At 35.9% G+C, this 25,411-nt stretch overlaps 1 protein-coding gene and 1 long non-coding RNA gene across 3 annotated transcripts in view; one reads left to right on the top strand and one right to left on the bottom strand.

The window, feature by feature from the left end:
* Nucleotides 1–41: 41 nt before the first annotated feature.
* On the bottom strand, nucleotides 42–25,354 carry LOC306859307 (signal transducer and activator of transcription 5B-like). Of its 2 annotated transcripts, XM_079400284.1 has the most exons (22): nucleotides 25,208–25,319; nucleotides 18,266–18,403; nucleotides 16,518–16,660; nucleotides 15,572–15,716; nucleotides 14,678–14,764; nucleotides 14,325–14,532; nucleotides 12,282–12,373; nucleotides 12,023–12,171; nucleotides 10,685–10,819; nucleotides 10,348–10,524; nucleotides 6,773–6,860; nucleotides 6,526–6,648; nucleotides 5,520–5,612; nucleotides 5,208–5,411; nucleotides 4,870–4,964; nucleotides 4,627–4,760; nucleotides 3,506–3,655; nucleotides 3,280–3,340; nucleotides 2,926–3,018; nucleotides 2,808–2,828; nucleotides 1,851–1,934; nucleotides 42–1,736 (listed from the first exon to the last, which is right to left on the bottom strand). In XM_079400284.1, exons 2-22 carry the CDS (start codon nucleotides 18,266–18,268, stop codon nucleotides 1,679–1,681), a joined length of 2,343 nt encoding a protein of 780 aa, XP_079256410.1. In that variant the 5' UTR covers nucleotides 18,269–18,403; nucleotides 25,208–25,319; the 3' UTR covers nucleotides 42–1,678. The 2 variants fall into 2 exon arrangements, with proteins under 2 accessions (XP_079256410.1, XP_079256411.1); XM_079400285.1 differs by lacking the exon at nucleotides 18,266–18,403 and having other exon boundaries at nucleotides 25,208–25,354.
* LOC306859311 overlaps nucleotides 24,616–25,411 on the top strand; it is a 49,270-nt gene continuing 48,474 nt past the window's right edge. Inside the window, exon 1 of the long non-coding RNA XR_013783295.1 lies at nucleotides 24,616–25,363. This is a non-coding gene — a long non-coding RNA (uncharacterized lncRNA). The remainder of the gene's footprint in view (nucleotides 25,364–25,411) is intronic.

Genomic DNA, 25,411 nt, shown 5'->3' on the forward strand with positions numbered 1-25,411 from the left:
GACTATTTTTAATCTAATGAAATGTGAGAGAATCATATATTCTGGACAAATCCTTGACTAATCTGTCATAAATGGATTTTGACTTTATTTATCAGATTTAAAACATTGACATATGAACATTTCTTTAAAAAATTCTTATATACCTGCTTTACAAATTTGGTCACATGTATTAAAACAAATTATTATGGCAACTTTTACATTTTTCATAGACAAATGCACAAGTGCTATATACTCCTCTGTGGACGGTAACAGCAATATGACGAGATTTCTGCGTATCGATTAGGCAGGTGCATATCTAGCACATTCATCAGTTAGTGCTACAAAAAGAACATCTGAATAGACAACAGAAACAAAACTGTTTGGTACTCCCTTCTATACTAAACACATACAGACAGTTAATGATGGCACCTTTGAAAAACATCCCATTTGATATATTTTCATTTTCAAAGCACTAAGATGAAAGCTTTATATTTTACAAGATATAGAACAGTATTGCTGGACAGCAAAAATCACAGTTTATGGAAGAGAAACTGTATATTACATTTCTATTTTAAGAACCTTGATGACTTGTAGCACTAAATATAGAAAAGGTGCACACAGAACACTGTATAGTACGCAGAGACAGTATTATGTCTACATCCGACATAAAACCTTACTTTTATTTTGTGCACATGATACGTATTTTACATGATTTATACCCACCATTGATGTAAAGAGAGCTTTGCAGGCCTGCAGCGATAAAATTGAGCTCATTTTGTGCAACCAGGGGAACAAATGATACATGACAGAGTAAAACTCACTAGTGATATGTAATTTAAAAAAAATTACTTTTAGCTTTACCGGCCAAACCTGACTGTAGACTGTAGATGAATACTGAATATTGAATATGCGATCACACACAAGTCATGCAAATCAAACAACCAAATAAAAAACTGTCTATATGGAATATGGCACAAAACATTTATATAGAGTTTAATAAAACCTATATTCCTAAAAGGTCTAAAAGTATGCTCATCTCACCAAATCACTGTCTGCATCTGCAGACAATACATTTCATTCAGAACATTGAGAGTAAAATATCGCTAATCTACTCTGGTTACTGGAATATGTTTTTCTGCATCAGATTTAAAAGAAAAAATCTTCTGGCAGACAAAAATGTGTATTATGTTAAATCTATTTGGTCTCTCTTGATAAAACCACCTGATAGCAAATAATTTCCTGTTTCACTTGTCAGTTATAATGCTACTTTCAAGAGCAGTCATAAGACCGAAACAGGGAAGGACTTGTGAGTTTATGTACTGCGTGCTAACAAGACTCTTTTTGCCAGAGGTTCAATCGCTTCTCATAGAAATCTCATTTAAAAGTTGCTAGCAAACATTCACTTTGATTATTAAGTGAAACACACTGTTCCTTTAAACTGTACGTTTAGTGTGTTTATGCAGGAGAAAGCGAGTGTGACGATGAGTTGCATACAATCCATGTGATAAAAACACCCACCATAGGATTCATGGAAATGAATTTAAGAAAAGTGCATTCCTACTGATACACTTGTTTTGGGAACAAATGGGTAATGTGTCCTTTGGGACGGGCGATTTGTGCTGGATGTCCTTAGAGCGCCAAGCCATCCAATAGCCTTTGTCCAACCAAGAAAAGAGGGTCTGTACCTCTAATGAAGATCTCAAAGTGATGCCAAAATTCCATCCAGTGCGTCCATGTCCATTTCTTCACTTGGTGGCCTGTTAAAGAATAAACAAAGTTGAGCATGGTAATAAACAACAGATGTGCGAGTGTGTCAGCAGAAAGTGACGTTGATGCATCAAATAGGAATAGGAATTTACAGGAAACCTTACTGTGGCTGTGACATGGGTGATTGGTAGAGTGGTGCTTGAACAGGTATTTGCTCTGGCATATATGGGGGTGTAGACGGAGGAAGTCTAGGATAGGGCAACAGAATCACAACAGTCAGTGGTTAAACAGTTATTTACTTGGGTGCTATTGCTTTATACTAAATTATAGTGAGCTGCCTACCTAGATAGCTAACTCAAACTATGTTATCACATGTGCCCTCAGTGGTTAAGCCACTTCCAGGATGCACTGCACAAGCTCAGTGAAAACTATCAATCAAGATGGCAGACAGAGCCAAGAAAAATGTGTATTATAAAGACATTAAAAAGTTTTGGGTCAGTAAGATTTTTGTTTGTTTGTTTTTTGTTAAGAAACAGCAAGGATGCATAAAACAGTAAAGACATATTTTTTTAATAACAATTTTTCAACAACTTTCTATTCATCAAAGAATCCAAATAGAATAATTTCCACAAAACTATTAAGCAGTTTACAAAAATATTATATTATTAATATACAATAATATTATTTAGCCAACACAGGACTAAATTATATTTTAACACATATCAAAATAATTGTACCTAAAATTGTAATGATTAAAAAGCTATTATAAATTGTAATAACATTTCACAATATTACTGATTTAACTGTATTATTATTATTTTTTCAAAAGCATTAAAAACATCTAGGACTATTTCACTCAACATTTTTTGGGGCTTGGAATATTGCAATGTTAGCTTAGCGACATGTGCTAATGTCTGACTTTACTGGAATCAACGACTAGAGTCGACTGTAGAAGATTGTCTATTGTACTTAATGTGTCAATTATCAGTGTTTCAAGAAACTCTATTTTGGTTAGGATGTTGCCTCAAAAGCCATCGATGGCTCTGTCCTACTTTTTCCATATGAGCAGATAGATGAATGCAGAATGAACTTTACCAAAGCCAAAGTATAATTATACTTACGGGGAGAACATGCCCTGATTCCTGTGTGGGGAAAAGATGTATTTTATATACCACATAATAACGACTTGTAAAATACTGTGACAGTGTATCTATGGCTTAAACAATGATTAATACGCACATATTTGACCCAAAGACATTGCTCATAGATTGCCCGTACATATCCATAGAAGTGTCAGGTGGTATGCTGGTGGTGGAGGAACACTGGTCTCCTCTGAACATCAAAAGAAAAAAATACAATTATGTGACAGACATTGTCAATGAATATTAAAGTAACAGTTAACAGACTTGAATTAATATTCCTGTCATACTTTACATAGAAACCGTTCTCGGAGTTGTTTTAACATAACGGCTCTGTTTATAATATTATGCTTCAGTTTATAATATCTTCAAGGTTTCTTTATCAATATCTCAGGGTAAATTTGATGACATCTTGAAAAGTGATATAAATTTACAGCTAAATAATTGCACTTACGGGTTGACTACTGTTGTTAGTTTGAATGGCAGGTATCCATCAGGATTAGGGGGAGAAGGCACTGTTTCAGGACACAGATGCATCATTTTTTTGAAAATGTTTCTCTTATGTTTAGCACAAAATACATCTTATTTTTTAATATTAATAATAAAATATACAGATTTTTTAAAAACCTTAGTGAAACCTCAGTATACAGACACTGGCTTTGAAAGATCTGTTTACATACCTGTAAAGAATTTCTTAAATACTTCATTCTTTGGTAAGTCTGGATACACGTGAGAGATGCAGTTAATGTCCCGTATGCGGTCGCCAAGGCCAGCTGATTCCAGATCCTTCTTGGTGAAGGGTTGGATATTCTGGACTTTCCTGCCTCCATCTGAGCAGAAGAAAAGAGTGGCACAGCAAACATTTTACTGCAAATTCTCAATGGATCAATACATTTCTTGCTGATCTATATTACATGTACATGTATACATCTGGGTATAATAATGGAATCTAATAATGGAACATCTGGAATCTGAGGGTGCAAAAAAATCTAAATATTGACCGTTTCATTTTGATTATGTTGTGAAGACACTCAAAACATGCAATAGCGAAGGGGTGTTCATACTGTTTCCTATGCAATGGTGGCCAATTACTAACAAGCCTTAAAGGATCCGCCCCTTCAAACATTTTGTTTTAGACAGAGGGTCAGAATGAGGGTTTAAAATAATAATTTTCCCACATATTTGTTTTTTTTTGTGTAAAAAAACTTTATTAACATTATAGGTAAACTTTAATGAGCATATTAAAATTCCAAATTCCACCATTCCACCATTCCAAATTTTGGGAGTCAGTAAGATTTTTTTTAATGAAATTAATTATTTTATTCAGCAAGGACACATTCAATTAATCAAAAGTGACTATCTTTACACTGTTAAAAAAAAAAAATATTTTAAATAAATGTTCTTCTTTAGAACTTTCATCAAAGAAAAACCGTGATATAAAAATATATTACGGTTTCCACAAAAATATGACACAGCACAACTATTTTCAGAAATGTTTCTTGAGCAGTAAATCAGCTTAGCTTGTGTGACACTGAAGACTGGAGTAATGGCTGGTGCCAAATTCAGCTTTGCCATCACAAGAATAAATTACATTTTAAAATATATTAAAATTGAAACAATTATTTTAAAGTTGCAATGAAACGGAAATAGAAACTGGTCTGAGTGTAATGTTTCACACTATTACTACAAATAAACACAGCCTTGGTGAGCATAAGAGACTTGCAAAAACATATAACTTCCCAATTCCAAACTTTTGAACAATAGTGCATCATGTACAGTAGTATAAATATTTGACACTTACTGTCACTGAGACCCACATAGGCGATGGTGATGCCACCAATCTCTGAGTCACTAAAGCGCAAAAAAAAGGTGCCGTTGGGTTTGTTTTGCAGGATGACATGGAGATGCTGTTTTCCAATGAAGCCAAAGATCAGTCTGCGGGGGCAATGAGAGACAGATATCTAGTTCTCTTCATTTCTTTACTTATCTAGTCTTTTGTAGTTCTCTATAAAGTGAGAAACTAACTGAGGAACTGTAACTGTACCCTGCACTCCAATAGTCTCTCAGACATTTCTTTGTCAGATCTATCACCCCTTCAAACCACTGCCAGAAGGTGAAGTTTCGACCAGGCACAACATCCTGTGTTAAAACAGTCACAGAAATAGTTAACAACACCATTTCGCCAGTCAAACCTTCTGTGAATGTTACGGAAATCACGCTAGGGTCTCTAGAAACATAGAGACATGGAGAAATTCAATACATTGCAATGCATTTAAAGACACAACAGTATGTAAATGTGTTAGTCTGCTACTAGTCAGCTGTTAGACAACACATGCTCATAATATTGTATATTAATGCACAACAAATGCATGCTAGTGGTACCTTGTTGAACTGAGCCCAAGACACTGGCATATTGCTGAAATCTTCAGAGGTGTCTGGTTTGTCAAAGATCTTCTGGGCGAGAAAGTGAAGGTTGTATCTGTCCAAGCACCGCTGCGTCTGCACTTCAGACATGAACTTACTGCTAAGAGCTTCACACATCTGCTTCCACGGCACACGCTCCGGAATGACGAACGGTATCCTGTTCTGAAATCATCACAGCACAGAGCACACATTGTCGATTTGTTTACAAAACACTGAAAATGGTCGTCAACACGAAAAAGACGTGAGATGGGGTCTTTCCATGTTACTCACAGGTTCAGAAAAAGCACAGTCCCATATGATTGTCGCCATAGCATTGATTTCCTGACTACCATGTACAATTACAACAACAGGAAGAGAGATTTCCTGTAGGACGAAGAAGGCAATAAGTTACTGTAGTAATAAGTTACTACACACTGACATTTTTTTATGCAACAGTCCGTCCAGGATTTTGCAATTGCTGAATTTAGTGCATTATTTATGGCAATTTTCCAGTAAAAAGTTACCTTAGAGGAAGTTAGCTCATTAAAATCCATAATTCAGAGCCCAAACAAATAAATCAATGCATGGTCAACTGTCCTGTTGCTGTATTGCAGAGAATACCTTCGCAAAAATGAGCAGGGGTGGAATGACCATACGGAGCACTGGGACTTAAATACAGTCAGGTTTATACAAAAGTGTTTAAAAGGAAATAAAATTTACAAAAATGAGCGACAGAGAGGGTAGTGTTACATATTTTCCATTGATTTGTGGAATTGTATTATTGATTTGTGGCCTACATTTGCTTATTATCTTTCCGACCTGTTCACTTCCTTGTTTACGTTTATGTTTCAGGTGTGTGGGACAAAATGAAGCTTTCTAGAGGTTTAATGCTGAGCTACTATTAAAAAAGTATTTACAATAATGAATATAATGTATAAAGATTATAATGTATATTAGTCCTCATAATGCTTGATTTCAGAAGCTACTGTGTAGCACAAAAAATTATAAGTATTTCTATGCTGGTGTTACCACAGTTTCAGTAATTATGCGCAAAAATATTTGTAATCTCACTCGCACTAAATAAGTACATAGATGGGTTTTCACTGCAAAACAACACAAAAATTGAGTACATAATTTTGACGGCAACAAATTCAGTCACTTTGAGTGGCAAAAATCATAAAAAAAAAATCCTGTAAAATCCTGGAAGGACTGATGTATGAATCTAAATTTTTCAATATAATTACATCTGAATACAGTGCATGTCCTGATGGCTAAATGATAAGCTGATTTCAAGCACCTGAATGCTATAAGGGCTCTCACAACCCGTGATGGTTATTTCTGTGGTAAACAGCAAAGCGAACTTTTCCTCCGTCACTGACTCAGAGCCCTTCCTGTCAGCTCGTTTGATCTTCCTTATGGACTGAAGAGGAAGAAACGTAACTTATTAAAGCGGTAGGATTCTTGAAAGCATGAATATTAATATGACAATATCGAGATGAATCAAAAATCAACACTCTCAAAGAGCTGTTTGTGACAAGACCCACCACGTTTCTAAAGGTAGCACATGTGCTCTTGCTTGAAGTGTTGTGCTCTAATACGGCTGTGCTGTTGATAAGTTCTCCTACATTTTCACTAAGTGGAGAAAAACAGAGAGAACGATTAGAAAACATTTGAATGTTTTATAAGTGTATGTTAGACCTCTAAACTGTTCTATTGCCACTGTATGGTTAACAGCTCAACTGAAACCCTGATTCTGTTTGCTTATCTTGTTGTGCCTCCACTTCCTTTTTATGTCTGAGAACAGCAACAAAGGCTGTCAAATGTATGACATGTACAAAAGCTTGTACAGGCAGGTTTCAACATAAGGCAAAGCCACATTGGGATTACAACATAACGACACTTAAGTTGTAGATCAAAGATGATATTGCACACATTTTTCAGCGTCATATTTTCTGTTGGGCTTCAGGTTTTTGGCATGTAATTGTGAAATGACTTTTAATCTCAGTCACAAGATAAATTCAATATTTCATCACCATCGAAAGTGGATAAGTACAAAACACTTTGCAGTTGTTTAGCGTTTGTGAATGACAGCCTATAACACTGTCTATGATCTAACAATGAACAATGTAGCATTTATTAATTTACATTAATATTAATTTACAAATACATTATTGTTCATTGCAAATTTGTGTTTGTTTATAAGTTAATACATTAATTTATATTTATTATTTTTTATCTTGAAATATTAAAAATATACGAAATATTGTGAAATATTATAGCAATTTTAAACTACTCTTTTTTTTTTTTTCAAAATGTCATTTATTCCTGTGATGGCAAGGCTGGATTTTCAGCAGCCATTACCCCAGTCTTCAGTGTCACATGATCCTTTAGAAATCTTTTTAATATGCTGATTTGGTGCTTTGGAAATATTTCTTATTATTATTATCAATATGATCAAAATTGAAAACAATTGTGCTGCTAAATATTTTAGTGGAAATTGTTGTCACGGTTTATGGGTTCACTGACTCATTCTTGCTCTCTCTTGTTCAGATCGTTTTGGTGTTCCCGCTGTGTTCCTGGTTGTGTTCGAGTTCCCTGTTCCTGTTCTTCGTCTTCCTGGATTCAGTTTCGAGTTTCTAAGGATTCCGTATGTTCCCGGGGGATACAAGAGCCGCTTTGTTTCAGCTCTCATTCTCATAGCCCCTGATCCCACACGTCAGTTTGTGGTGGAGGTCGATGCATCAGAGGTGGGGGTAGGTGCGGTTCTTTCCCAGCGCTCCTCTTTGGACGACAGGATGCACCCTTGCACTTTCTTTTCTCATCGTTTGTCATCCGCTGAACACAATTACGACATTGGTAACAGAGAGCTGCTGGCAGTCAAGTTAGCCTTGGAAGAGTGGCATCATTGGTTAGAGGGTTCGGGGGTACCCTTTGTTGTCTGGACCGATCATAAGAACCTCGAGTATATTAGATCCGCCAAACGTCTTAACTCCAGGCAGGCTCGGTGGGCACTTTTTTTCAGCCGTTTTGATTTTTCCCTTTCCTACTGTCTGGGTTCCAAAAACATCAAACTCGATGCTTTATCTCGTATTTTTGATAATCCCGAGTGTATTATACCTAAGAGACTCGTTGTCTCTATACTCACATGGGAGGTCGAATCAAAGGTTCGCACAGCTTTAGAAGGGGTAACGCCTCCGCCCGGGTGCCCACCGGGTCAGTTATTTGTGCCAGAGAGATTATGGTCTGACGTTATTCGGTGGGGTCACTGTTCCAATGTGGCTTGTCATCCAGGAGTGAATCGTACTAGCTTTCTTGTTAAACAGCGATTCTTGTGGCGTTCCATGACTCGTGACATCCGAGATTTTGTTTGGCCTGCTCAATTTGTGCTCTTGGTAAGACTTCCAATCGACCCCCGGAAGGGTTACTTCAACCACTGTCTGTCCCATCGAGACCCTGGTCCCACATCGCACTCGATTTTGTTACTGCCCTCCCAGGGCAATACGGTCGTTTTGACCGTAGCGGACTGGTTCTCGAAGGCGGCCCATTTCATTCCCTTGCCCAAAGTACCCTCTGCCAAGGAGACAGCGGTTACTGTCGTTGATCACGTCTTTCGCATTCATGACCTCCCGATGGACGTGGTCTCTGACAGGGGACCCCAATTTGTTTCCAAATTTTGGAAGGAGTTCTGTCATTTACTGGGGGCGAGTGTCAGTCTGTCCTCGGGTTTTTATCCTCAGAGTAACGGCCAAACTGAGCGGGCCAACCAGGACCTTGAGAGAGTGTTGCTATGTTTGGTGGCTCAGAATCCCGCCTCCTGGAGCCAGCAACTCTCATGGGTTGAGTACGCTCATAATTCGTAACCAGTGTCGTCCACGGGCCTCTAGCCTTTTGAGTGTAGTTTAGATTACCAGCCACCTATTTTTCCTAGCCTGGAATCCGAAGTCGCAGTCCCCTCTGCCCACGCCTTCGTCAAGTGCCATCACACTGGGAAAAGAGCCCGGGAGACTTTCCTCTGGGTGGGAGCGCGCACTAACAAAAGGCGTGGCTTTCCTCCAAGAATATTCCTCTCCGCTCCGTCTGTAATAAACTAGCCCCCAAATTAATTGGCCTATTTACTGTCACTAAGATTCTTAGCCCAGTGGCAGTCCGCCTCAAACTCCCTCCGGTGTACAGGAGAATTCATTCCGTTTTTCATGTCTCTAAATTGAAACCCGTTTTTCATTCACACATTAATCCGCCTGCTCCGAGGCGCTCCTGGGGGGAGGGGTACTGTCACGGTTTATGGGTTGACTGACTCATTCTTGCTCTGTTTGTGTGTGTGTGTGTGGGCGTGTCGGGTATTGCGGCTGATGGGCTGATCAGCGCTGCGATTTAAGACCTGTGCATTCTGTCCTTGTTGTCAGATCATTTTGGTGTTCCTGCTGTGTTCCTGGTTATGTGGGAGTTCCCTGTTCCTGTTCTTCGTCTTCTTGGATTCAGTTTCGAGTTTCTAAGGATTCCGTATGTTCCTGGGAGATACACAGCGGCTGCCCATTTGTGTCCCTGCGCTGCCAAGAGTGACTGTGATCCTGCACATGCTTCATTTGACTCTTGCTTGGACTCTCAACAATAAATTGTTATATTTCACATTCGCTACTGAATCCTCTTTTGTGATCGTGACAATTGTTATTTTATTTTATTTTTTTCAGGATTATTAAATGAATAGAAAGTTCAAAAGAACAGCATTAATTTGAAATAGATCTACTGTAATATTCTAAATGTCTTTACTTTCATTTTTGATCAATTTAACGCATCCTTGCTGAATGCAGTAGTGTATGTAAAAATGAACATGTATTATAATTTATATTAATAAACACTGTAAAATTACTGCTTAATTCAAGATACCTAATGCATTTTGTAAAACACCTTTTTGAACTTTATTGCAAAGTGTTTTTAATCAAAAAATAATTACAAAATTAATTTCAAAAATAACAAAATACAGTAATAAAACAATAACTTACTCATTTTAAACTAAATAAAAAACAAATACAATTTTTAACAAATAAAATTGCTTTTTTTTGTAAACATACTGCTTAATAGGGACTTGCATGTGCAAATTTAAAAAAGACAGCATGCTTACTTGGGTACGACACCTTGTTGACCCAGGTTTCTCGCTTGAGCCTCAGTAATAATCTGAGCCTTCAACAGGACAGGTTTCCCAGGGGCTATCTTCTCTCCCAGCAGATAGCGTACAGTGGTGGAAAACTTGGACTGGGTTTTGATGACCTGGGGAGGCTGCTTATCTACCACCAATGAACTGAGATGCCAAGACAAAAAAAAACAATATCAAAAGCCAGAAGAAGAAGCACCGACATTTTTCAAATGATCGCATAATCATCTGTTGTGATTGCATGATGACTAAGTAAGTTGCAATCTTTCTCAGAAAAGATATTTTTATCTGAAAGAGGCCTGCATACCTCTGTATGAGAGTCTGGAGCAGATTTGCCAGGCTTTCCAGCAACGTGTGAAACGGATCAGCCCTTCCGTGGTCTCTCGTCACCAACATGAGCTCCTGCCTCAGGTTAGCATTTACTCCAAGCAACTGCTCACAGCTGTCACCAAAAAAGTAAAAAAAAAAAGAATGTGGAAGACATTTAGGTCGAATGGTTCCAGTACATGCGTGAAATCAACAGTGTACCAGTCAAAGCAGTAGAAAATATGATCCACGGTACATTAAATACGATTGCAGTTGCAGAAAGGATTGTCAAAGTTAGTGCCGCAATGTACAAGTGTATTGTGTGTTGAATTATTGTCTGTCAATCCGCTGAAATTCAAGAATCACAAACTTAACTCTCAAACAATGAAAACAAGCCTGTTGAGTTTTTAAAAGAACGCAACAGGATCTGATCACAACATATTTTAACCCTCCTCTTGTGCTCAAAAACAACTTTTGTGAAAGGGGTCAAATTCCCCATATTGGTTTCCATACAATTTGTCAAAAATTTACATAAGAAACACTACAGATTGATGTAAAAACAGAATATTTAGTAAAATCCTTTATTGTAGCTTGTCAGAGACTATAAAATATGTCAGAAATGTAATAATTTCTATCAATTTTTATTGTGTTATTTCTATTGTGGTCATATATTGTGGTCACATATTTGACCCACAAAAAAAATTATATATATATATATATATATATTTTTTTTTTTTTTTTTTTTTTTTTTTTTTCTAACATTATTATTTGTACTTTCTCTGCCTTTTTCTCAAACCCTTGTCTAATAGTCTAGTAATTGAGATCCAAAAAAACTACACAACCAAAAACAACCTCTGACAGATTTTTTGTCAGTTAAACTCAAACAGATTTTAGAAGACAAGTTTCAATTTCAAGTAAACTTTCTATCCTCTTTAAGGTCTCCTGTATTTATATTTTAAGAGTTTGAGAATATAGAGTTCACCACTATCCAATTTGAATCCTAAACTAGTTGAGAAACACTGATCTCTAGGCTTTCTATTAGATACAATTCTCTTCGTGCTCAACATTTCAAAACGGCGTGACTGGATTATTCAAAAACTGTTTAATAATAAACTAAGTGGAAATGGGTCATTTGGTAGATAACATTCAAGAAGAGACATCGAAAAAAAGCAGTGATAGAAATAATGTGACCGTGAAGAAACTTTGTGTGGCACAGTGCCCAATGTTCAAAAAGGCAGAAGAGGCAAAAGTAAATAAGAAACTGAAAGGAAATCAAATTCAGGGGAATGATTTAGCTGATACCATTCAAGCAGTAACACAACTGAAACAAAAACGTCACCATGTCTGAAGAGGGCCAAGGTTGTCATCAAAATGCATGCCAATGGTTGCTCGGAGCTGTTCCCACCTCCAGGACTTAATTCTGTTAATAAGACAGAATTGGCACTGCTCCAGAGCGCACACGGCCTCGTTAAGGAGCTGCACGTGCTTCTATAAACATACAGATACATACAAACCATGAAAACCAGCTCCTCTACAACTGCTTTTTCTTCACCTCTCTTCCATGTCATGACATCTTTATGATGCATTTGAGCATTTACCTTTGCACAGACTGAATAGTTGTACTCAAGCTGCTGTATGCGAGTCTGTTTTTTGGCTTGATTCGAATGCTGTGGATCCAGCTCATTTTGACCTGTAGGCAGACAAGAAAAAATTCATTAGACATACTGATATGCATGTTTTCCTGTGTGCACGTGGATTAAACCATTATGTGAAACTGTCTCCTTTACAAAATTAGAGTCCTTTACATAAAACCCTGATTATGATAACTACAGAGTACAGTTTAAAATGGTGTTTGCTAACTGTATCTGTAATAAGATCGGCATCTGTGCTTGAAGACATCAAGCCCTCTTAAACGCTCAGCTCACTCCAGTGATGAATGCTTTACAGATGCTCACGTAATTTTTGGTCTGTTTTGCTTTTTGCTTCCTTTTACTTTTAGGATGATTGACGGCAAGTAAGTGCAAAAAAGCCATCTGACTGACCAATCAAAAAGCCACTTTATTGTTCTTAGAAAGTAGGGATGTGATGTCTCAGGACAGATTTTTCAGTGATATCTCTTAAGCATTATGATAATTTTCTGCATGATTTGGTAAAAATCAGCTTACAGTACCCTTTAATGATTGCTCACCAATATGTTAATAGTGGACACGTACAAGTTTTAAATGTAATAAACAATGTAAATGAAATCAATAACTGAGTACTTCTGTGATTAGTGTTATGTTTTTATTACATGTAAAAATGAACAATTTATATAAATATTGAATATAATAGTATTATATACAGTAGCATTTAGTAAGCATAGACAAACACTGATTAATTATGAATTATTCTTAATACATTTTAATTAATTAGTACCAAATTATGACATTGTATGAGTTACAAGAGCTGTATAATGGATTTTAAATATTTGCAAATACTGAAGGCTATACAGCCTTCATATAATATAAATATTCATATAAATTTGCTTTATAATAATAATATAATATATTTTGCATTGCTGTGCCATGACATCAAATATTCATCCAAAATTCAAATCAAGGCTAGATTTGTTGGAGCCCTCATGACGGAAACAAGCATTTACACATCTGCTGCTCTAGGGCTTGTCTTGTTGCATTTCTCCCTCTGGCATTGCTGCATAGCTTTGTGTAGCATAGCAGCTATGTAGACAGAACTGTTGCATGGACTGTGCCAAGTGTGCAACCACACACTGCCTAACGCCTGGCCCACAATACTATACAGCAAAATATATATATATTTTTTTTACATCATTCCTATGATAAATAAAGACGTTTGTGTGCTTGCTCTATCTCACCACAAGAAAGAAGGTGCCACAAGAGCGTAACTAGTTTTGTAAACATGACTCGTGACTCAAAAGTTTAAAAATAAAAAAATTTAAAAGTAGGAAGAATTCCAAAAGTCACTGTGAGGATCAGTTGATAAATTTGTGTAAACTTGACAAGCACAGTGATATGCCTGTATGTAGACATGCACATGCATGTGTAGGAGTGTTGTTTGGGACTGTATAGTTGAAAACAAGCTTCACAAGATTCAGAATAAACTGACCTTTAGTTGGAAACTTTGCACATAGTTTACATTCTGCCCCAAAGATTTTGCACAGTTTACATTCTCCCTCAGAATCCTTCTCTAGTGTAATCAATACAAAACTTGCTAAGTGAGAGCATTAAGATGCTTTTCTTTTTAAAGGTGCTTCGGAACAATATGTACTGTCAAAAACAATGAATACTACAAAAGTATTATATGATGATTATCAGATATCTCTCTGGCATCAAGATATCACAAATATCTTGATCATAATAACTGAATGTGCTTTGGGAGAAGGAACCAATGAAAGAGGAAAACATGTTAAAAACTGAAAAGAGTTTTATACATATCGAATTAATGACTGGTGAGCAGCACTTCCTCCTCTGTTTTCATATAAACATAGAACAAGGCAAACTTGGCCTTGTGGAACCCCAGATGGATTGATTATTTCCTAATGTTTTCATAATGAACACAAGTTCATTCAGTCCAATGTGAAACACTAGTCTGACTGATATTAAAAAACGATTAAGATCTATTACCTTGAATCGATTCCATTTCCTGCTTTTCCCAGTTCAAATCCTCTTGAAGCTGATTAAGTGTTTCGCGGCAGTTCTGAATTTCCAAAATTTTGAGCACCAGATTGTCCACATCAGTCTTCCCATCCTCCATTGCAGGTTGTGGGGTGCCATTGGTAGATGAAGGATCCTGAGGAATTTGCTGGAAGGTTGAGTAGTTAGGGTGCATAACCTACAGACAAGCACACAAACACCAAGAAGAATGACATACTGGGCATTTACATTATGCATAACTTAACTCATAAGTTAAGATGGCTGTTGCATTTTCCCACCAAATTTAAAATATTAAATTTTAAATATTAAAGTTTTGTGCTTACCTGTGCCTGTGCTAATAAGTGTCTTTCTTTCCTTAGAATATCTCGAACTGTCCTCACAAGTTGCATGGGTTGTGGCTGGAACGCACTCTGAAAAGCAGTTACACAAGTACATAGTAAATAGTCAGAAATGCAAACAGTGTGCTTTGTCACAACAAGAGTCAACATGGCAGGCTGCCAAAGGTGAGAAATACAGAAATAGAAAAGTAAGAAAGAGAAACAATGTGTTCACAATGCCAAAGAAAGGAAACTCAAGATGAGGTTATATAATATACAATACACAATGACTCGTTCACACTTTATCTACGACTATTGCCTCGACAAACTCCTAATTTGCTGCTTATTAATAGCTAGTAAGGTAGTTGCTAAGTTTAGGTATTGTGTAGGATTAGGGATGTAGAATAAGGTCATGCAGAATATGTGCTTTATATTGCCTAATAAACAGCCATTATGTTAATAATATGCATGCTAATAATCAAAGTGTTACCTGACTCTTAATTTAAAAACCAAAAACCAATCTTGTATGTAAGTTGGCATAAGTAACACAACAGTCTTAAATATCCCACATGTAGATCATATAGACATTATAGACTTCTTGTTGCTTGTAAATTAAATAATGAGCTTTTATATTGTTACTGTATTTAAGCCAAAGCAAATGAATAAACACAGAAAATATCAATATTATCAATATTAATGTTAGATACAGAATCCCAAAGGGAAACTTTATTAATTAAATTTAAATGTACACAATAATGGACACCATAAACCCTCTTGGGGTCCCCAGCACCCTACTTTAAAAACCCTGAATTAAAAGTCATTATTTTAACTGGTTTTATATGATACAGTAGCTTTAAGCCAACAGAAATCATGAGGGTTAGGAATATTAGTTATCCACACCAAGTTCCGGCTGATATGTTGTAGTTTGACCCTCTCCACCATGTTAAGGTTGTGTTGGGCCACCGTCTGCAGCAAATGCACCATCTGTTCCAACAGCCTTCGGGCCTGAGGCTCCTGCTCCATGTTGTCTACATCAAAGTTCTCCCTAAATAAACATTACATAGGCATGACATTTTTAAATCACTGCTGCATTGAATCATCCTTAGTAAATGTTGCAAACTGACATGAAACAAAGTCTTTCAAGTCTATCTTGTCCTGAGCTGTTCTTCAACCGTCGTCCCAATTTTCATTATGAGAATGATTCAGTTCCGTGTTACAGGAAATTCATAAGCAGTTAAACTACCCTAAATTGTATGCCTTAGACTATATCGCTCATGTTTCAATTTCATTTGTTTTACTTAATCACCAGTACATTTTAAAGGTGCACTTAGTTATTTGAGCTTAATGAAAAACCTTTATAAGAAATTAACTTTTGAAATGTTTAATATCAGAGTGGTTCACCACATGGAGGCCACCATATAGGGGTTACTACGTCCTCTTTGTCCTGGATAAACTGCCTAAAATGTTCTGATTTTGGCTTTGTTTTCCTATTGCTGTGCTCTCTACAGCCCTCACATATGTACCCATATTTGCATTGCTTTGACCGTTCTCTGTAGATTCCACCTTCTCACACACCACAATTGGTTGATTATGTACAATGTCTGCATGCTATTGGTCAAACTACCTTTTGGTCATTACCTTCAGCCTAATACTACTCACTTCTCTAATTTTCAGACACTTATCATGGCTAGCTGTGAACAAAGCATTTCTACACTGCCATCTGTGATATTATATTCACGCTACTACTGTAGGTGTCAGTTCAGCTCAACCTTAAGGTTAACAATACAGTGTTAATCATAATACAACATAAAAAGCATGCATTTAATTTGTAACAGAGATGCCATACCATCCCTGTTCCTCTATCCAGCTGGCCAGATAGTGCCTGATGTCCAGAGGGAATGTGTCCGGGTAGAGTTCACTCAGCGTCTGAGTTGGCAGGTACTGTAACTGCGGGGTCATTTTCGCCCACAGCGCCATAGTGTGCAAGCACTGCAACAGTAAAAAAAAAAAAATACAAAAAATCACGACATTACCACTGCACTGGAAAAACGTTCAGTTTTTTTCCTTAGCCAACCATGTAGAGTTAATGTTTGCTAAACAATGTGTGACCATATGGTCACTATTGAGTGACCATATCAGTCAAGAATAAAAAAAAAAAAAGGTTTTGGTTAAGCACTTATCATCATAAATCATATTCGGTTTAGCTCTAGTTGTGAACATAATTTCACCTGTCTGTCCTCAGAAGGAATACAATAAATTGTATAGACAACTTTAATGGTGCATCTTCCTGAATTAATTCTGAAATAGCACATAGAGCTATTAATCAGACAATTCTGTTATGACACACAGATGAGGACACTAATCCACACTAAAGCCCTACTTACCCATGGTTTAACCCCTTTAAAGAGGGACTTTGACTATTGTTGTTGCCATTTTTACCTACCATACAGGCTAAAAACTATCCATGTATTTAGGACAAAACACAATCTTTATATTAAAAAAAACAATTAAACATTGAGTTTCTTATTCTGAACAAACTGAATTGAAACTCTGAATTCTTCAATGCAAAATGAATGGCATTTATAGAAGGTCATTCATAAATGGCATCTGACGGCTGGATAAAATAAGTGAAGAAAAGCCCAACCTTTCATACCATGTTGTATTTCAGGCTTAATAGAGGCTTTTTTATGGTGAAAAGAGCACAGGCAGATGCGTTCGGGGTTTGTCATTAATGTTCAAACTTTTGTTTGGACAAGGGAGAAAAAAAGAGTATGCCTGCCTTATCTCTCACCAACATAAGGGGACAGAAGACACTGTATACCACAACACGCTTGACAAAACAACCCAACCATCACTAATATAACAAGTTTACTTACATACTGTAGTTTGTCATTTTAGCACATCATTTAGCTTTATGCTGCATTGTAAGAAAGTAGAACATAATTAATATAATAATGCTGCTGACCATTTCATTTTTTAAATGGTTTGTGATGGAACTTAATTATATTTATTTGTATGTAAGGCATACACATATATTTATGTGTTTGGATAGACAGTGAAACATAAAATGTTCATTTTCAGGATCTAAAATGGAAAACCTTCTGTTAAGAAACATAAACCCAGTTATAATCTTTATTTTTTTCAAGTTTAAAGCCAGATTTTTTGCTCCAAAGTGAAAGTTGTAGAAACCAGACCATTCATTTTCCTTAACAAAATAATTGTCTAAATAGAAAAATGTATTTCTTAGTTTCTGCATGTTCTAATGAGTGATAGTGTTTCAAATCAAGAAACAGGTTTGGGTTGCCTGATAATATTAATAATAATATCACTTTTTTTGTCTCTTAGAAATGCACATTTGATAGTAGCTTGAGTTAGGATGCAGAGGTACAGTTTTGTTCATTATCAAAATCAGTAACATCTGTAAAAAGTTTAGCAAGTGTTTTTTTTTTTTTTTAAGCATTGGTCTCCCATAGTAGCATACATTTATATCATGATAAACACAATTAAAACCACATAATCCACATAGTCTAAAACATTCAATATAAATGCACACATGCTATAGCTTAGTCACAAATACATACTATAATTATATACCATTACTCCTGTACAGGGCTTAATTTGTGCCGGAACAAGGCACAAATTAAGCAGGTCCGGCACCTCCGAAATCCAATCCGGCACCTCATTTTGTCGGATCCCCCTCCTCACGCACCAATGAAAGACGTTTGTGCTGACCTATAATGTGCATAATATGAAAAATCCTCTATAATGACCGCGCTTGCGGCACATCTACATTTGACATAAAGAAGGGTGGTGAGGGGTGGTGATGGCGCAGTGGATAAGACACATGCCTTTGGTGTGAGCGACCCGGGTTCGAATCCACTGTGAGACACCAATGTGTCCCTGAGCAAGACACTTAACCCCTAGTTGCTCCAGAGGCGTGCGACCTCTGACATATATAGCAATTGTAAGTCGCTTTGGATAAAAGCGTCAGCTAAATGAATAAATGTAATGTAAATGTAAGAACCTGAGCACGGAAAAGACGCGACATGTGAACTGCTCTGCTCTCACAAGACATAATGCACGGATCCATAGCCTATACACATGCGTTTTCTTTCTCAGCTGTTCACATTTACTTAAGAAAAAACCTGGATACTGGCCAGGACGGCCATTTTTGCGTAATTTTGTGTGTATTTGGCCACTTAAACTCAACAACAAACTACGAAAAATAACTCAATATGATACTCGCTAGGCGGCTTTGGATGTGACTATGAGCCCTCAATTGGCTTAAAAAGACGTGCAAATTACACATTTTTGTGACGATGCAACAATGACCCGATTAAGCAAGTGACAATTTTGACATCTGTCCTGAAATGCGAGCGCAAGCCTTGGATCAACGACAGCGTGCAGCAGCTCGTATTGCAGACAGATGCGCTGCTTTGAGAGAGTGAAAGAGAGAAGACACGCTCCAGTTTTCAAATGACTTATTTAATCTGCTAGTTTGTGTGGATTTATTTACCCATACAGGGCTCTAGACTCATTCTTCCCACTGGTCGCACTTTTGCGACTAACTTTTTCAGTTTGTCGCACAAGCACATCATTTGGTCGCAATTTTTTTTTTTTGCTACAAAATTTGATTAATCAATGCATGCTGATGAACTTTTATAATAGTTTATATTATGGTTATATGGTAACGAAAGTGTTCAACATTCAACCCGTTCTTTTTCATCAGTAGCCTATATTATTTGTGATTTAAATTTTGTGAACAGGAATTCCTTATTTTGTGCGCTTTCAAATTCGCGATCTTGGTGTCACGTTTTACAAGAAAAGAGAATTGTCTATTTTGCTTGTATCTATACACCTTTCACTTCTTAAGACTAAAACAAAGATGGATTCATTGTTATTCTTAATTAAAAAGCACAACAACAATAAAACAGTAGGTTACAATGACAAACTAGCTTACATAACATTTATTAACAAAAAGGAATAAGACTAGGCATAGGACACATGCTGTATTATTTACAGACTAATAGCCTAAATTACAGAATGTTTAGCAAACACTGAGGAATCAAATAAATAATAATATAAAAAAAATAAGGAAAGCCTCTATAGCATAATGTGAGGTAAACAGCAAAGATAACAAGCTATTCAAAACGAAAACAAAAAGAAAAGTAAAACTAAACTGGCTGTGCTGACAGGACTTTTTTTTCTACAAGAATATCAACATGTTAACCTTCTCTGGTTTAAGAAGCGGTCTTTGTTTGCAGGAATTTCCCTCATTATAAACTTGAAAGCTGCGGGGATGAGTAAAACTGTGATATACACACAATCCCCCACGAAGGATTTATAATAACTCTATTACAGAGATTTGTGAAATAAAATTCCATTATTTTTTAGTAGCATTCAAATGAGTTCAAATGAGTCGTGCTGTTTCATTCCGCTTTTGGTGCATAAACATTATATCGAACATTTATCGAACCTCTTCATATCGTTTTATCGGGGAATATTATATCGCGATAATTATCATTATCGAATTATCGCCCAGCCCTAATGTCAAGTAAGGTAAATATGTTAACTGTGTAAAATAAATGTGATACCGTCAAACATATTTAATTGCATGTATGATAAATGCAATAAAACACAATGCAATAAATATTTTTAAAAATCAAATGCACTTTACATACAAATACCGCTTCTACACCAATGAGATTCACTGATGATAGACTCTAGTTCTGTCTAGTACAGCTGCCTAAAAGCACATGGTATGTTAGATTTAAGCAGTGAAACTGAATGGCGCTCTAAGGCATGAAAGCATGCTGGGTCATGTCTTCCATAACTACTTTTGTGTCACTGCTCACTTCTTTCTGAAAAAAAATTTGATTTGTCTTGAACTTAGCATACTATAAACTTTTTCTTTTACACTAAAACCTTTAAAGACAAGCAATCTTAAGCTGTGTATAAAAGGTGTTATTAGAAAATTCATTAAAAGATATGGCTTTTCTGTGTGTTTTTTGTTTTTTAAGAAGAACTTGAAGACCCATAAAACTGAAATGGGTAGTTCATACATAAATGAAAATTCTCAAATGAAATATAGATATTTTGAAGAACACTGGAGTCCAGACAACTTTGGATTTCCATTATATGTACAAAAACAGATTTTAAAATATCTTCTTTTGTAAACAATTCCTTTACACTATATAGGAAAACACATACAACTAACTTCAGTAGTAACCATCTAAATAGATCATTTGTACTTTGTTAAAGCTTTTTATTTTATAATCAAATATCAATTTAGCAAAAAAACAGGATGTTTTTCCATAGGAACTGCACTTGAGCACTTGAGGAAAACTGAAGTATAATACCATGTCATTCTAGTAAAGATTTTTAATAAAACCTACAAGACCTGTCATAATGTTCAATAACCAGCTTCAAAATATGTAGTTTAGCCAGTACTTTGTACAAGTGGGCAGAGATTTCTATAGTAAATTGTAATAAATTAATCCCTAGATTACTCACTAGTTTCAATCTACACATTCGCTGTAAAATCATAGAGCAATCATAGAGTATTTAAAGTATTTTATATCAACGATAAGACATTGCCTAATAAAGCTCTTTTAATGACTAATAGATAACTCATTAGTGTGAATCTAAAGCTCATGACTCATTCTCTATTTGTGAATGCCTCTATTCCAAATAATATTTCCTCATTATTTTCTGGCTGATCGGCACCATGCCTACTAACATACTTGTAAAGGTATACCTGCACTAATGTTTAACAAAGGGATTGGAGCAGCGTAGGTGAAAAAGACCACACCTATGTGCAGACACAATATCTGAAGATAAGTCATTCAAGGGAAATACGTCACATTACACTAACAAACAGGACAAACAGATGAACCATGGAAATTCAAGACCATGGTTAAAAGTACACATTAACAACATGGATCAGATAAGTGACAACAGTCTGTTAAACTTGACCACTGTGTTGTTTAGGTGTGTTAGATTGACACTGTGTGAACACCAGAAGCTGTACAGGAAAAACAGGTCTGGTAATAAAAAAATAAAAACTGTGCTTGTAGTTCCAGTGTGCTCTGTAGCCTGCACACTGGAAAAACAAACACATTTTTTACAACATTGTTTTTCTTCAACACAGCAGGTCTTTTCTAACAACTTGTCATTATCTGAAGAACTTGAATTGCTTCTCTCAATTCAGTTCAGTTCAATTCAATTCAATTTATAATGCTTTACTGGTATGCCATACTTGTGTATATAATATATATAGAATAGAAACAAACAAAACAAAACAAAAATATGTGTGAAATACATCCATGTGTGTTTTTGTGCGTGTGTGTGTATGTATATATACATTATATATATCTAATGTGTATATATATATATATATATATATATATATATATATATATATATATATAATGGTATATAATGGTAGAGAAATTAACATTCAATTCACAGGCAACAGCTCTGGTGGACATTCCTGCTGTCAGTATGCCAATTGCACGCTCCCTCAAAACTTGCGTCATCTGTGACATTGTGCTGTGTGATAAAACTGCACATTTTAGAGTGACTTTTTATTGTGGCCAGCCTAAGGCACACCTGTGCAATAATCATGCTGTCTAATCAGCATCTTGATATGCCACACCTGTGAGGTAGATGGATTATCTCGGCAAAGGAGAAGTGCTCACTAACACAGATTTAGACAGATTTGTGAACAATATTTGAGAGAAATAGGCCTTTTGTGCACATAGAAAAAGTCTTAGATCTTTGAGTTCAGCTCATGAAAAATGGGGGCAAAAACAAAAGTGTTGCGTTTATAATTTTGTTCAGTGTATATATGATGTGTATAGCAGATGTGTTTTACCTCTTAGTTTTTGGCAATTTTAAATATGATATGCTCTCTCTCTCTCTAACGTAAAAAAAAACTTATTGGTAATACTTTACCTAAAGCCTTACCAAAGTTTTTATGCACGAATTATGCTAACTTTGGTTATAATTATTTATGAAAGGATATAACGCATTACAACACACATAATGAATACCTTTAGAATGCGTTATACATAAAGGCTTTAAGTAAAGTGTTACTGAAATATTTGCTCATGTTTATTAAGTCTTTGCATTTTATTGCATAAAATAGTTTTGTTTTTCAGCACTGTGCTGGTCCTTGTGCGCTGATCCTTAAGGGCTGCAAAACAAATTCATCTGAATGTTATTTAAAGAATCTTTATTTGAAAATCAAGTTTTTAATCTTGTTTAAATGTTTGTCTGGTGCTTTTAATATGCTTATAAGACAAACCATGTGCAAATTCATTGGCCACTGCTGAGCATTTTCTCCTTAAAAGTGCAGTGTCTCAAAAATCTCTACAGTCACAAAAATGTGGTTTGAAACAGCCCACAAACATGTACCCAATCCCATCGACTTGTAAGATGAGGAATTTCATAACATTAGCTGTCTCAGATGGAAAAAATAACTGAATTAATCCAATATTGCCACTTGCCATTGTATAGTGTTTACAACTACGGTTAACCGATGAGGTAAATGTGTAGTTATATTCAAGCCATTTTAAGGCACAAAAAAAAATATTTTCATTGGAAACACTTTTAAAATATGTCATTTTGATGATTAAAGATGAGTTTTAAGGGATAAAATTTGTGACTTCAGGTGGACTTCATAGATCAGTGCTCTATGTAATGCGTTATGTATTTGCAGAGAATACATTTTATTTCAAACATTTTGTTTAAAGGTTAATTCACACCATTTTGTCTGATCAGGGTGTCAAGTCTGTCAGTGTCTGTTGGTATTTGTCAGAGCTTGTTTTCACCAATTAAACATGCTGAATTAGTGTTTGACAGGTCTTGGAATGTCTAAGGTGTGATATATTGTAAGTTAGTGATTGTTTGCAATGGTCGGTGTCTGTCAGTGCAGGGTGAATTGGCCATAGTTATTACAAAGACTGCTCTTTCATAATCCTGTTTTGTTAAGGTATCATCCTGGTCCTAAAATATACTGAAAGAAATAAAAAGTAATTGAAGAAATTAAATTACAAATGGGACAACTATACGGTAAGCATCTAAAATAAATATTGAAGAGATTACTCTGATCACTTGGATTTGGAGAAATCTGTTCATATTGAAATCTCAGATGTTTGTATTTTCTTTCCTATAAAGTTAATTCTCTGTATTGGAAAAAAGAAAGCAATCTCTCAGCATCAAACCTGCCTCACACTGAAACTCAGACAGCAGTTGGCACCTGACACATGGACCACTTTACCACTCATCCACTTTATTTTAGCTCTTTTCATTGAAAGGATGACTGCATTCACAATGATCATGTCATACTGCAGAAATGAACAAACTCAAAGACTTTTACACTCATTTAATTACTGTTGATTCTACCTGAAATATTGTGACTAATAACACAAAAGATGTAAGCAAACAACCTAAAAACTGAGAAAGTGTTCATTATTTCTTTAAACTACAATAGGAAATAGGCTACCATTTTTTTTCACACAGAAGTGTGCATACAATCACTGTTTCCTAATTAAACTTTACATTAACCTTTATTATTGACTGAATAAGTTTGCTTAATCATTGCAGTGCACTCTTGATCATGTCCACATCCATGATAAAAACTACCCTTTGACAAATAGCACGAAGCAATGACTGACAGATAGATTGATTTACTTCATCTAATCCACTTTGCACAGAAAAAAAAACACTTCACTAAGCCTTTTTAGTGCATTCTAAAAGGCCACAGCAAAGCCATCCATTAGTATTCATATAATATTCATGACAAATAACAGCATGAGGGTGTTACATCCCAAAGTCTGAAGCTGACACAAGCAATGTTACAACAAAAGTGAGGAAGGCTTACAAAGAACAGGTCCACTCTAGTGCACACACAAAAAAAGCGTAACACACCAATGCCACATACAGCCTATGGGGAACAGAAAGTAGGGCGTGAATTCGTGTAGGCGCTCGTGCTAAACACTTAAGTATTTTCTACTATCATACTAAAACATATATATAACGTGGCATTTAGCACAATCATATGGAAGTCCGATACGTTTTAGCCATATAAGTAGGCCTTCCTCTCTTGCTATTTCCAGTAGATTCAAATACAGGAAACTTGTTGAATATGTGAATTCACATGAAGGCAATGTCCCTCGCGTATTTTGTCATGGAGTATCCAGGCAAAAAAAATGCTCATGTCATTTTGGTGTCGTTTAAGTAGGCTAGTGTTTATAATGTCCTAGCTAAACCGACTTCACAATAATCATACTGAGATTAAATTATTATAAAGTGAGATTTTTATTAGTAGAAGAGCTCTTTGATGGCTTTTTAGTCTCGCTTCGCACGACTGCGAATTTTCGCGTAACACTTACAGTAGAGGAAAGTAGGCTGTTACAAAACTTATGTTTCCTCCTTACAACAACATTCAGCGATAAACAAATTCAGGTCGCGATAAACTCACCGTCCGCAGATTATAGAGCAAAAATACAATGTTGTTAGAATATAACTTACCTGATTTCGACGCCAGCTCTTTAACACGCGTAAAGAGATAAGTCTGCGCCTTCCGTGTGCGTTTGTTGTTTTTTTTCTTTCTATCCACCTACTTTCACTTTACACTGACACTGAAGCTGCTGCCTATTGGACACCCTGATGCAGTTCTTCTACCAGGTGAATAAGAAACTTTATCCGGCTAGACATTATTATAAATATATTTCT

This window comes from Barbus barbus (assembly GCF_936440315.1).
Source record: "Barbus barbus genome assembly, chromosome: 40".
NCBI classification, from domain to species: domain Eukaryota; kingdom Metazoa; phylum Chordata; class Actinopteri; order Cypriniformes; family Cyprinidae; genus Barbus; species Barbus barbus.

Coding starts and splice junctions, on each gene's coding strand:
- LOC306859307 (XM_079400284.1), bottom strand. Junction 12,172..12,281: donor ACTATTCAGTCTGTGCAAAG/GTAAATGCTCAA, acceptor GTATGTTTATAG/AAGCACGTGCAGCTCCTTAA. Junction 5,613..6,525: donor AGAGCCCTTATAGCATTCAG/GTGCTTGAAATC, acceptor TTCGTCCTACAG/GAAATCTCTCTTCCTGTTGT.